Source organism: Gambusia affinis, linkage group LG15, assembly GCF_019740435.1.
Source record: "Gambusia affinis linkage group LG15, SWU_Gaff_1.0, whole genome shotgun sequence".
In the NCBI taxonomy this organism is placed as follows: Eukaryota; Metazoa; Chordata; class Actinopteri; order Cyprinodontiformes; family Poeciliidae; genus Gambusia; species Gambusia affinis.
In genome coordinates, this window is record NC_057882.1 from 1,002,494 (window position 1) to 1,016,831 (window position 14,338).

General features: G+C 38.6%; 1 protein-coding gene across 7 annotated transcripts in view; it reads right to left on the reverse strand.

The window, feature by feature from the left end:
• dbn1 (drebrin 1) overlaps positions 1-10,748 on the reverse strand; it is an 82,480-nt gene extending 71,732 nt beyond the window's left edge. For 4 of the 7 annotated variants that reach the window (XM_044141587.1, XM_044141581.1, XM_044141586.1 and 1 more), the window contains exon 1: positions 10,552-10,695. In XM_044141587.1, coding sequence (XP_043997522.1) covers positions 10,552-10,634 — 83 coding nt within the window. In that variant the 5' untranslated portion in view covers positions 10,635-10,695. Of the gene's footprint in view, positions 1-10,551 lie in introns of all 7 variants that reach the window. The other 3 variants (XM_044141585.1, XM_044141583.1, XM_044141580.1) reach the window with 2 other exon arrangements.
• Between the last annotated feature and the right edge of the window lie 3,590 nt (positions 10,749-14,338).

Below are 14,338 nucleotides of genomic sequence, written 5' to 3' on the forward strand. Positions count from 1 at the left end.
TCTGCTCTAGCCAAAACTTCTCAAGTGGGATAGTTTTAGCTGCACACAGTTAGTTTATTTTAAAATTTACTAGAGGAGTAAGAAAAAAAGAAAAAAAGACTTAAGTGGTTAAATGAAAAATCTGTATAAAGTGGCAAAAAGAAAATGTATCCAATTAAAAGAGTGATACTACTTTTGTCTGTAGACTGACATTTTGCATCATACATTTGAAATATCTGATCTGCACAGCCTGACACGGGCTGTTTTAGGGTTACAGTAAAACCAACATGAAAATGTTTGGCTCCAACCTGGAGTTAAGGAGATAAATGATTAACTATTCTCCTTTAGGTGAAAACCAATGCGACAGGTGTAGAATCTAGAAAACATTTTGTTTCTGTTGTACTAAACTAGACTGTACTAGAACAGGTTTCTGTGTTGAGATGATGAGCATGACTCTAACAGACTTTGGCAGATGTCAAAATGAAACTGAACATCCTGTTGGCGTGAATCAGAAAAAAGAGACCACAACAACAGCTCTGAAATGAAAGTCTAAAGGTTGTGCTTTCAGGATGAATGAAGAAACTGTATAACCAGAAAGCACATCTCTCGGAAAGAAAAGAAAATTAATGTTGAACCAGGAAACAAACCAGTTAAACTCATTTGAAAATTTCCCACAGATGTATGAACTATTGGATATTCCATTTAATAACTAACTCACTGTCTTAATGTTAAAATGATAGTACTCGCATGATTTTGGAAGTGAATCTTAAATAAACCTCACATTGACAGGCAGGTTTCAAGATTCTTGTCCTGGATTTAGAAAAATCTCAGTTAACTTTAACCTGGGAAACTATTTCAAAAGCTTTCCTTGGCATTTAGGATCCATGTTCACATATTTCTGAGTAGTTTTAATACAGTCTGCATCTGCTTGGAACTAAAATGTTTCTCTAGAACAAAACAATGCATCTCACATAAACTCTGTCGGTTTCAACATTACACCTCTGCAGCTCTCTGTGTTTCAAATGAAATGTGTGAAATCAGAGCTAAAAATAAGGACTTCCTGTCTGCTTCTTTTCTGGTCAGTTTAATCGCTTCTTTTTTCAGACTGCAGAGAGCTCTGACGAAAAAGCCTCTGAAAAGCTGTGAGGTTAGAAGGAGCCATTTTTCTCTTGAACTCTGACCCTGAGCCTGCAGCAGCAGGCTGACAGGCTGACACCGAGAGGCGACCTCAGAGCTGCTCACTTTACAGGAGGGAGACGCCAAGGCAACCAGGCCGCCCGCCCGTCCGTCCGTCCATCCATCCATCCATCCATCCATCCATCCATCCATCCATCCACCTGTCCATCCAGTTTCTATTCCATTTATACTTTCATTCATCCAATTTTCTATCCATCTGTTTCTCTTTCATCTTTCATTCCATTTTCAGACTCTTGAGCTCTTATTGGTTTCTGTTTCTGCCTCCATGATATATACTTGTAGCCACTTTTCTGCCAGGCTGTGGTCAGACTGAATTCTAGTTTAAACTAGATAGTTTAAACTATTCTTTGAGAGAGAAAACTGGACTCCTCTCACTTTCTGTCCGTCTTCCGACTGATGAGAGCTCACCTTATCTGTTAGACTGAACCCAACCACTCTGGATGAAATGCTGCTTCTTTTAATGCTTGCTAAGAATATTTTTTATTTAGTTTGTATCAGCAAAATGTAAAACTCAGACCTCTTTGCTCCCTGGTGATTTACTGAAAAGAAAGGATGAAATAGGCTTCCAGTCCCAAATAACTTAAGTAGCATCAAAGTGCTGAAAGCCAGCCTTCACATCACTAATTAAAGATCATTTTAATGAGCTCTTATTTACTCACAACCTTCGCTCAGGTGCTGCAAACCCTTTTAAATTAACTCCAATCTGCCCTCAAGCACCACTTTTAAATCCGACGACTCCAATCATTTGTTTTCTCCATTCACTTGCTGGTTTTTCTGCTTATTTTATCTAAAAATGCAATAATTCTACTTTCAGACAGAAATTTAAGAGAAAAATTAACAGAATCATAAACAAATTAAACATTGGAAAAAGTCTTCTACTGAAGATAGTATGTTATGTTTTATAAAGCTGTTTGTGCAGCAGAAACCAAAGACAAGAACTTATCAGATGGGGAGTTTGAGTTGGGGAGGAGAGCAGAAGAAGAACTGGAGGGAACAGTTCAATAAATCTTCAGAGGAAACCATCCAACACCGACTTCAAGTTTGATCCGAGTACAGATATCTCCTTCTCACATTCTCATATAAAGACACTCAGCATGTCTGCACAAAGCTTTCATTTGTTGGGTACAGCTCCAAGGTTGAGTCAAATTCAGCCCCAAGGTCTCGGGTCTGTTGGCTCCACTGCGCCAGTCAGCCTAAAGCTAAAGCGTGTTTGTGTACAGTCTTTATGTGGCTAATAAATATCTAAAGATCTTTAATTACAAATGTTCTGCTCAAAATTTCAGTTCAACAATTACAGCAGAGCATCATCTCCAACGCAATCTTGCAAGTTCAGCGAGCGGTTAGGATGAGAAACGGGTTACACCCTGGGTCCATCGCAGACAGAAATCCATGCAGAACCATATACACACCTCCAGAGACTTACAAGCACAATTACAAAGTCGGTTTTCCATCTCCTGAACAACATTAATAGGATTGAAAGACTAACGTTGTAGCAAGATCTAGAGAAACTCAATGTGTTTAACTTCAGCCACATTAATTACTACAGCATTATCTTCGCAGGTCTGTAGTAATAAACAACTGCTGTTAATCCAGAATGCTGCTGATCATGTTCTCACTAAAACCAGGTAGATGGTGTACATCACCACATATCCAGGTCCTAACACTGGCTCTCTGTAGCTCAGAGAATATTTTAAAATACTGTTGTAAGCTAACAACAAATACTGTTGTTAGTTTATAATCACTGAATGGCTTAGCAAAATACATTAAAGGTCTGCTGTTATCTGCGATGGACTGCCGACCTGTCCAGGGTGACCCCACCTCTCGCCCGTTGACAACTGGAGATAGGCACCAGCACCCCTCCTCACACCAGTGGGATAATGATGTAAGAAAATGAATGGATGGATGGATCTGCTGTTGTTATATCAACCTTTCAGACCTCTCAGGTCTTCTGGTTTGGTCAGAACCATCATCATTCAGCTTCCATGCTCCACAAATCCGGAACAAATTTCCAGAAAACTGTAAAACTGCTAAAACACTGAGTTCCTTCAAATCAAAGCGAAAAACCAATTTGTTTACAGTTGCCTTTGATTCATAACTGGAACAATAATCAAAATATTTTCTTCATGATGGCATTTGACAAAACATCAGAATGTTTATTTCTTGCTACATTTTTCTTAATATCTGATACTAAATTATGTTTTTATGGTGTAGAGCCATGCTGCTGAAAACCTCTGTTCATATATACTAATCTAATGTAATCTAAATCATATGACATTCATCTTGTTGGTTTTTCTCTGTAGCTAATCAGGAAAACGTCTGAGTTTCAGTGGATTCTACGGCAGGGCCAGTCTCCCTCTGATTTGTTGCGTCTGCCATCAGGACTACTGAGTGACCTCCTCGTTCCTCACCGTGAGGCTGAACTAGGACTGACACCGCCACCATCCCTCCAGCAATCTCACGTCTTCGAGACATTACCTAAAGGTTGTGACCTCATTCTGGTGCTGTGAGCAATGGAGCAGATGAGGCTTAGAAATGGCAGCCAGAAAAAGAGCTGCTGACAGTCTTTTAATGGATCATGAATTCTCAAGAGCATGCTCATGTTAGCTTAAGATGCTACTGTTGGCATCATACTACCATTTGCATATTTTAGTTACTTTCTCCCAAAAGTAGCATAAAACAGAGATACTTGAAAACTAGAGATGAAAATTTGTAAACATTAGGTAAATACAACAGATTTTTTTTCTATAACTATGTAGTAAATCCTGCTGCTCAGAGGAGATACGAGTTCACCTCTGTATCAGCTACCTTTTTATAAACACTACACGTTAAATCCTGTTTTCTGAAGTCACCCATTTTGCAGGTAAATCTGACAGTGGAGGAACAGAAACATCATTTCGTCTGAACTGGAGTCGATGCTTCAAATGTCACTCTATTAGGAAAATCTGTAGGTCCCAGTTGGAGACTCAGCTGTTGCACACCTCTGAGGCTGTGTGTCTCTGAGAGGTTCATGTTGGTTTTATTCTCTACTATTTTTGACTTTTTGTCGGTAGGAGGAAGAGGAGGGAAGAAAAGCAGGTAAAACAGAAATGGCCTGATTGACTGACGAAACATTTCTAGGTATATTCAGGAAATAAACTATGGTTAAAGCAGGATCATGCTGACTGGTAGAGGAGAGGTTCCAGATGCTCAGAGCAGGAGAAGGACGGAAAATGTCAGACCGTGTTTTCTCCAGCAAGCATGATAAAAGGAGAAGCCTGGCTTTCTGCATGTTGTACTACTGACCCTGTTCTATATTAATCTGAGAGGCGGTCGGCAGTTCATACAGCAGGGAAAAGAAAAAAAACCTATGTCTACCAATTGTTTTATGGGCAGCGTTACAAGCTGAAGAATGCCTGTTGTGGAAATAAAGCAGAGCAGTCAAGAAGAGATGAGAAAGAGACGGGATGGGGTCAGGAGGTCAAACCTGGACTGATTTTCTGCAACTTTGACCCTGAAAGTAAGTCAAACAATGTTCAAACATCTGCATGCTCTTTATTAATCAAGTTTGTCTGAGAAAGAGCTGTTTGAAACAGAAATGAGCGGCTCTTTTAATCCCATTAATTTTCAGATTATAAAAAACTTCACTCAATAATTCTTTTTTTTTTATTTTACCAAATAGGTAGATAAATTTGTTGTGAGTCACAAAAGAATTGCATTTTTTAAGCAGCCATTTGTTGCTGTGATAAAAACTAAATGCGATCCAAGTTTACCATTGAAGGAAAAGTTTCAATATATGCTTTCTGAGAAACTGTTATGCGAAATTTTGCACAATATCTCAAAGTTACTTAAATAGTTGGTCATTTTCCAGATATTAACCAATTCCAATTTCTCTTGAAAAGCTGCATTGTTAGGAGAAACTGTTACTAATTTAAAATAAGTAAAATAAGTAAAAACCCTCCAGCCATTAATGGTGGTTATTTAAATTAGAATTGTAAGTGGCGCCAAGCTGCCGTGTTCAATGAATAAGTGTAATTACACAGTGATTATGGGGTTTAGCATCTTTCATAGAAGATTAGCACTGCTGGCCTACCTAGCGTTACTAAAACAGAAATTTCTTTCAACTGTTCAAGTCATGTTTCATTAGGTTAAAAGCTCAAGTGAATAATACAGAACAAATTAACGGTACCATTAACCCAACTTGTTTCTGCTGGAAATTCTGCTCTCTCTCGCTCGTTCGCAGCCAGAATGAACTGCAGATATTTCTCGGTATGTTGCAGAAAAGACCGTTTTATGTTAAGCTCTGTACTGACTATGTTGTAAAGGTTGCACTGCTCTCCTTGTTTAGATATTTTCTCATTGTCTAACCTTTGTGTTAAGCTATTTCCGTCCAACTGTAATGTGAATTTTAAACAATTTTTTAAAATTTTGCAAATAAAAGTAAATAAATCGATAAAATACAAATTAGTCGTATTTCCATCTACTGGTTTGGAGTGAATCAACCAGCCTGTGTAAACGCCAATAATGTCAGATATTGACACTCTGCATGGCTGTAGTAAATCAGCAAACGTGTAACGATCTCTACTTCAGCACATCGACTCCTTTATGCAAGTGTAGAAACATTTTTGTGCAAGTAAGGAAATTATTTCAAATTTTCCTGTTTTTATTAATGTTTTCTTTCGTGATACTTCCAAATGAGGAAAACCCAGATACAGCCACATATAAGTTCATATTTTAAGTTGATTTACCATCTCAGAATATAAGTGTTTACCATATTCTCTCAGGAGAGACCATTACTCATTATTTATTGACTTAATGTTTGGCTTACAAAACAAAACAATCTGGAAATCAGTTTAACAGTACACCAAAAGTCCCTAAAAGCTTTGTGTTGGTTTTACTGGGTGAACCCATCGTGTTTAGATTTTCACCCCCACATTAACATTCACACAGCGTAACCCCTCCCTGTTGTCACTTGATTGTTCTACTTTCTCTTTCCAGTGAAACAGTTGTTTTCCCTTGCAGTTCCTTTCCTCAGACCCCTCTCCGGTCCTCTCCATGCATCCAGACAGGAAGTCACCTCAGGCACTCATAAATATACATTTGAGTGTGAAGGAGCCAGAGGTTTAAACAGAGACCAACAACAAGACTCCTGGTGATCGGCTCCATTTTCTTCTGCTTTTGTTGGCCTGCCAGAGGTGACTCATCAGGTAATGGCTTCCTCCAGCAGCTGGAGGGGGTCAAAAGGTCACCTGCATTCCTGAGCGTCTGGAGATACTCTTGATATCAGATAACTTTGACTCTGTGCGAGCTTTGGAACAGAGGAGGACTTTATGATCCGATCGCCTCGGGGTCTGGAGGAATAAACGGTGGCAGGCTTTGAACTGGATCCCATTTTCTGCTTTTTTATTTATTTATTTATTTATTTTTTTCACAAATAAAGGTTTGCAGACCTTAACAACTCCCATTTCAGCTCTTCCAACAACCTTATAGTTATACTGTCTGGCTGTCAGAATTAAATAAGTTGGATAAAAATAAATATCTGAATTAAAGCTAAAAAACAACAAACAAAAACAAATCTGTTATTGATCTGACTCTGATCCAATAGTCTTGAAGTTCAAAAAGTATCTACTTCAGGAAAATCTGAATCCTTTTAGTTGTTCCGAGGACTAAACTAGTGACTAAACGAGATCAATCTTTTTCAGCTCTTCAAATGTGGAATAGTCTACCACTATCATGTCATCATGTCTGCCAGCAGCGTGGGAGATTTTAAATCTCTAAAAACTCATTTGTTTTCCTTTATTTTAATTTTGAGGCTATGTTAGTATTTGTTTCTTATTTTTATTCTGTGTTGGTGTGTTATTTCTTTTATTTTATTCTTTTTGTCTATTTTAGCTGAGAAGTACTTTGGTCACTTTGTGTGAGATATTGCTGTACAAATAATGATTTCTGTAGATTCATCTCAGTAAATTAGAATATAAGCAAACTCTAAAAGTCTTATATAGACTTAGATAAACTTTGACTGCTTATTTCTACTTATCTTGATAAGCAGAAATCAGAAATAGTTAATGAAAACTTTACAGTCAGTTTCTGGGAAAATTGGAATTTTACACAAAACCAATAAACTTTTTTTTTTTTTTTTTTTATAAAAATCTGGGCGGAATGTGAAGTAGGTCCATGTGCTGCGGTAGGCTGTAGTACAGCCAAACCTTTTCTTTGTTTTTGCACAACATGGCAACATCTTATGGGTTGACAACAGATGTGAGCCAGTGGTGAAGACAAACTTCAGGCCAACTGGCAATAAATTTACACTTGACTTAAAATATATTACTATTTATTACAAGGTTCATATTTTTAACTGAATTACTGGAATAACATCTTTTTGGAATTTACACACCAAAAGTAATATAATTAATTTGGACATTAAATGATGGTGGAGGATTTTTAATGTCATTTTAAAGCTTCAATAAAGATGCAAAATGATAAATATGGAACATAAATCCATGGTTTAGTCTTGACTGTTGATGATTCTGAAATTATTGGGATTTATTCCTGATAGCAGACCACTTCTTCTGTTTATCTTTAAAGACGAAAGGAAAGACAGCAGGTCAGAGGGCGGTGTTTAGATGGGGGTGACCCATGTTGTTTGGGGTCAGCGGTGTTTGCACGTCTCTGTCTTTGTTCAGATCCTATCAAGTGTAAAAATCGGGGGCAGGCCCGAGGCCCAGAGCATCGTCTCTGCTGCGGCAGATCGAACACAAGGAACCTCTGGAAACCTCGGCCTCACTCTACTCTGAAACAAACTCACACTGGTTGTTTTTTAACAGGAAAACATTTCCCATTATTGTCAACAACATAAATGTTACATGGAGACATTTCTGCATCACTGGATGCTGCACTAAAGATTAGGAAACCATCCCCTAAATGAACAAAACCCCTGACGAGGCAATATTTTCAGCGACTGCATCAATGAGTAAAGATTCTGAAATAGAATTTTCTCTGCAGTAAATACTGATGCTGCTCTCCAGCTATGACCCCAAAGAGTGAGAAATAAAAAAACATGGAGCCAAAACCGATTCAAAGCAGAACCAGATTCACACTAATGACCAACAACAGATGGGAGCAGTTCACATTTCACCATAAAGATGGTGACTCAAGAGTGTTTGACCGCAAACAAACTGGAAAACAGGATCTGAAACCTGAGCTTGGCCAATCTGCACATTTCACAGACTGCACCTTTAATCGCACAACATGACGTCTCGTTGCTTTATCGAGCACAAAGCTTACAGTTTAACTTTCAGATTGCTCTGCTATAGGTCTGGTTTGACCTTTTCTGCTATGAGCAGCGGCTTCTTAGAGAAGGAAGTGTCCTTCCTCTTTAAAAAAAAAAACAACAACAACTTTTTAACCCCTAACAGGAGTGGAGGAGGAGAACTGAACGCGCCTGCAGCAACACAAAGCCATTGTTTTTCTTTGGGATTCACCAAAAACATTCCTGTTCTGGGTTGTGTAAAGGGAAGTCAGACCTTCAGGGCTTCCTGGTTGGATGAAAACAAGTAGAGAGGTGTTGATTACCCTCAGCAATAGCTGTTAATATTAGTTAGAATGTCAGCATTAATCTACAACTGAAGGATAATGCCTCTTACAGTAGTATCTTATCCATGTCAACACACAAGCACAGCTCTGCTTAATTCTCAGTAGTGATGACCATTGGAAGATTTAAAGCAGGATTATGTAAGAAAAACAAAATCTCAAGTTTTGAAGCAGTTGAAAGCCTCTGGAGGAGCTGCAGAGATTCACAGCTCAGGTGAGGAATGCAGAAATAAGAACAAAAATATAATATTCAGTTCAATACAAACAGGATGTACAACTTTAAGACTGCACTGTATTGACAGAAACGGTTACAGCAGTATTATGCTGTGGGATGTTGATCTTAAAGGGGCCGTATTATGCATTCCACAAAGATAGTACCACTTTATAGCTCAGTCAAGTAGGGCTGGGAGATATATCCATTATCTCAAATTTTCTAGTTTGTGGATTTAGTTTTAGGAAATTTTTAGTTATTTTCCACCAATGAACTCCTTGAGTTTCCATAGTGATGCTAACTCACCCAAGAACCGCCATCTTGTTTGACAAGTGTGTTTTACAGCTTCTGTTTATTTCAACTTTGAATTCAAGTCAACTCACAGATGGATTTATTGAAATAAAAGCCAGTTTTTAAACATATTTTCTGTCATTTGTATTTTTAAGGGGAAGACCGAATTGAAGATCAAATTAGGTATAAAAATGAAGTGTCATATTGGCCAGCACTACAATCATGTTACCTTAGCTTTTACAAAAATGTTGTACATGTCAAACATGACTGAAGAAATTTGACACTTGGAAACTGGGACTCTGTCTCTTTAAGAAGTTCCTGCTCTTTCCAACATGCTGCCTTCAGTATTGCAACAGCGCTTCCACTTTTCATGCATGGAAGAATCAAACAACACTCCAGGAGTGTTTTTGAAGAGGGAATAACATCATAACATGATGTAAAAGTAAAATAATCCATGTTACATCATACTGCCCCTTCAATAGTACAGAAAGAGAGTTGATGGGAATATGGATGGTGCTACATGTGTTCAATTTCTGAGGCATTCCTGTATTAGAATGGTCCAGTCAAAGTTCAGAACAAGTCTAAGTGAATCAGAGGTTTAGTATAGAAATCAGCTTTTGATGCAGTAGTTCTTGAAGTATTGATCTGGACCGAGTTTGAAGGAATTATGAAGAACTGCCTTCACATCGTTTCTGAGTGATGCAAAGCCACAAAGAGTGATGGTGGAGGCCCCTCACCCCTCTGCCTCCTCCTACCGGCCTCGCCCCTCTCGTCCTCCCTGGTTCAGGGATGCTGGAGCTCAGCGTCCTATCCCATACCCCCGCCACACACACACACACACACACACGCACGCACACACACAGACACACACACCCCACCCTGGACCAAGCCTTCCTGGCTCACCCAAACCGTGCCAGTCAACCCCTGAAAACTGCTCCCTGCTGGATTAATCTGCTGAAGCAACAAACAAAGCAGCCAGGATGAGACTCTGCAGTGCGGCTCGGACCAGAAAGAAAAAAGCCCGGACAAAGTCTCACTTCCACGGCTGCGAGCCTTCCTGCAGCCCCGCAGCTGGTGGAGGAGAACATCCCGGAGAACCAGAAAGTAAATAGTTTGGAGTTAAAAACCTCCGCACTCTGCGCCGCTCCACATGGTATTATTATAATTCAGAATGATGATGCGACCAAAGGTGCCCCTGCGCATCCTCAACCCCGCAACACAAAAAGATCCAGAAAAAAGCCCCGCAAAGAGGCAGCAACACGAGGGGATGCGGTGGGAGGGCTGAGCTGTCCGGCTGCGGGACTCACCAGTCGGTGTCCGAGGTCTCGTCAATGACGTCCTGGTAGGCGGTCAGCAGGGCCAGTCTGTTCTTGGCGAGATTCACAGCCATGTTTCTGTCCCTGCGAGCATCCAGACCGCTGCTGATGGAGAGAGACACGGAATGAAACCACAGAGGAGGAAAAGGAGGAGGAGGAGGAGGAGGAGGAGGAGGAGGAGGAGGATCTGATCTGACTGGTGGAGACAAAGAGGAGAGGGACAAGTCCGCGGGGTCCTAGAGCCAAAGATTAGCTCCTAAACCATGGCGAAACCCACATAAAACCAAACAGACATGAATATATGGAATAGGATTAGTACAGCGGAATATTAGGGCCATTGTAGATAAAATGGACTCAATTTCTCCAAAATTCAGAAATGTTGAGATCTCAGAAATTCTCTAGAAAAAGTTCTAGAAAATGTTCAAAAGTCGAACATTTTCAACGACTGAAACTCGGAAATTTTCTAGTTTTTTCCTCAAGGCAACAAGGATCCAGGAAGATGCTGAAGTTACACACAAAACCACAAGGTGTTCAGTAATATGGAATCTGGAAAGTGCCTTTGCTTTGCTATTGCTATTATTTTTCTTTCAATCATTATATAAAAACAAAAAGTGATGACATTCTTAAAAACTGATAGATTTTGGTTAGACATATGAGGTTCCAAAGCTCTGTCTCTGGTCTACTTTTAATTCAAGCTGCCTGATTATAAAAAAATAAATAAATAAAAAAAGTTCATTGTGCCTAATGGGGAATTAAATGTTGTATAATCCAAGTATCTTCAAAACGAGTTGTGGACGGTGATGTTTGAAGGATCTCCAGTAGCAGTCTGTTTTGTAATAAATCTCAAGAGCCTGACTGAAGATTGTATGACAGCTTCATGACTGTGATGTCATGCTAACAACCTTGTTTGGACGAAGCAGGAACAATAATTCATAGCAATAAGTCCTGGATGACATCAGTTGTTTGCAAGGACTGCTAATCCACTTCATTTGCTTTTGCTGCTCCTCTCTAAATCTCAGCCGTATCAGTCAGCGATATGATCCTGGCTCATTACGGTGATATTTTACTTCTATTTATTCAAGGATCAGATAAAGATGGTGAAATAAATTTGTTTTAAAAAATGCAATTTGTCAGTTTATGGGACATTTTAGCCAACTCTCTTAAAGAAACTCCACTGAAACTTTAGGTGGGCTTTATTCTGACCTCTTTGTCCTCTCCTTGGATGAAAATCCAGAGCTTTTCTAAGCGCTGATCATTTCCTCCAGAAGCTAAAGTGTCTGATCTCCCTGGCTCAGCCTGACAGGCTAATTTGTCCAGTCAGAGGCTCCTTTAGGAAAAAAGCAGTTTAGTGTCAGTTCACTCTGCGGGGCTGGATCTCGTTCAGAGGAGAAGAGCTAAACTTGGAGTCCGTTTCATCTTCTGCAGCTGCAGAAACGTGAAAGAAAGGCTGACTGTAATCCTCATAATCACCAATTAGTTAAAAGAAACGTAGCTTCTGTGCATCTAAACAGTCAAATCTTCTTGAAATCCAGTAAAAACATAAAGGTACTCAAGTTGACACTGTATGAAGGAACTTGGTCACTTGGGCAATATTTGATTTGATTTGAAGATGTTGGGTTTGTGGAGATTTTTATAGAAAGAGTAGGACTGCAACAAATGACTAATTGATATTCTGATGATTAATTGATGAATCAAATAAAAAAATAATCAGCACATTCTGCTATTAGAAATACATTAAAAGATGCAAATAAATAAATAATTTAATTCCTACTTTAAAAAGACGCAGGCTAGAAAAGTAAAGCAATCAGCCTGACAAAGGATTTCAGTGAATATGGATATTTAATGCAACCATCCAGAAGTAATGACTGCAGAATTCTTTATTCTCTCTCAACATGCTCATGCTAGCTACAATAATAATGTTAACTAGTGTTCTAACACTAATGACAGTATACTGAGTTTATTTAACATGATAACATTATCAGCATATAAGCATTATTTTTAATGCGACAACATTGACATTAGGGTGTTTTTGTTATGCTAATTAGTGCAAGTAATTTAGCTGAACTTGCAGCAAAAATAACTTGAGAAATGATACTCTGCCTTCAACTTCTTTTAGTTTAAGTCTTTAAGTCTACTTCTTTGGGGTTGGCTGGCACAATTTACCACCTTTACAATTTTTTGCCTTCAGAACAGCTAAAGACATTTGTTTAAAGCTACAAAAACTACATAACCCTTCAAAAATAGTAACCCTTTACAATATTGTTAAGGGTTTTTAAGAGAGAAAATTAACTTTATAGTTGAGACAATGTTTTCCATATAAGCAAATGACTATATTTCTTTGATTTTAATTTTTCCATTTCACAAATTTAAAAAAGACATCTAAACACGGAAAACATTTTTTTTTTTTTTTTTTTTAAATCTGCTGATCTGCATTTATTAATGACTGTTTCTTTTTAAATATTCTTTATAGTTTTTTTGCTAAAGTTTTTAGGTGCCACAGTGAAGTCAAAACAGCCAGGGGTTACTAGCAGAATGTGCAGAGTTAGTATCTAATGTCTACTTAAAATGTTTATGCTGGTAACATGATAAATACAATTCAGAAATTGTGAAACAACATAATTTACAGCCTTCTCACTTAAAGTGGGGCAAGAAAGATGCTAAAAGAAATAATGAGCTGATATAACTAAATCCTTACATATACAGGGAATTTCATGTTAAGGAGAAATGATGGAGCTGCACAATCATACAAATCCAAAACGTCCACAATGAAATATCGCTTTAGATTCAGGGAACCACTCTCTGCATAAACATAATTGTTGAGCTTAGAAACCTTGGAGGGGTAAAAGTTACAGGAAGAAAAAAAGATGAATTTTTCAAAAAGTTTCATTTTGCACACCACTGCCATTTGTGCCAATTAAAAAGCCCAACAGAACCAACTGCCCTGCTCCATTATCCTCCAAGCTCTGAGAACCGAGAGGAAGGTATGTGGGCTCTGTGCCAGCCGGAGAGACAAACACTAAGGGTGACCCCGTGGCGGGCTGGTAGCTATGGCAACCAACAGAAGACAAAAAAAAAAAAAAAAGAAACCCTAAATGTCAACTTTTCCGGGAAACGGAGAGAAAAGAACCTCATTTCAGACCATCGCTCACAAAAGCCCAAAGAGACGGGCTGCAAGGGGAATTCCTGGACTGTTAGGTCATTGGAGATCTGCTTTATTCTACTAATGATTTCCCAACTGGCCACCGTTACTGTTTTTTTATTGATCTGTGACAATATGAAGAGGTTTTAAACTTTAAAGTTAAACCTAGAATGATATTACCACAGTAGAATTTGTTTTTCACCTGCTCTTTCTTTCAACATTTTAGATTTTTAATTTGTACAAATCATTTTGTTTGCATGCATCAAGCAGAAAAATAACTTCAATTGCTTGAATATTGTAGATGTTTATCTGTAATTATCCAAACCCATCATTTTTGATAACGGGGTATTGGGCAAACGTCTCATTTTCTAGCTAGATAATGTAAAAAGTATGTGGTAATTAAATGACAATGGACATGTGACTGATTACCAAAAATGGGTGAAGTAAGCAGTTTTGCTATGCAGAAAACTGAATGTGAAAGTAAATGGGTAAAAAGAAACAAGCACAGTGTTGGAAAGCACATTCTCTCCAGGATTATAAAACTGGAATCTTTGATTTAAGGGAAGAAACTACAGAAAGGTGCCATGGTTATGGCAGCTGGGGTGAGCAGGGAGTTCACAGCCATTGATGCAAATGGAG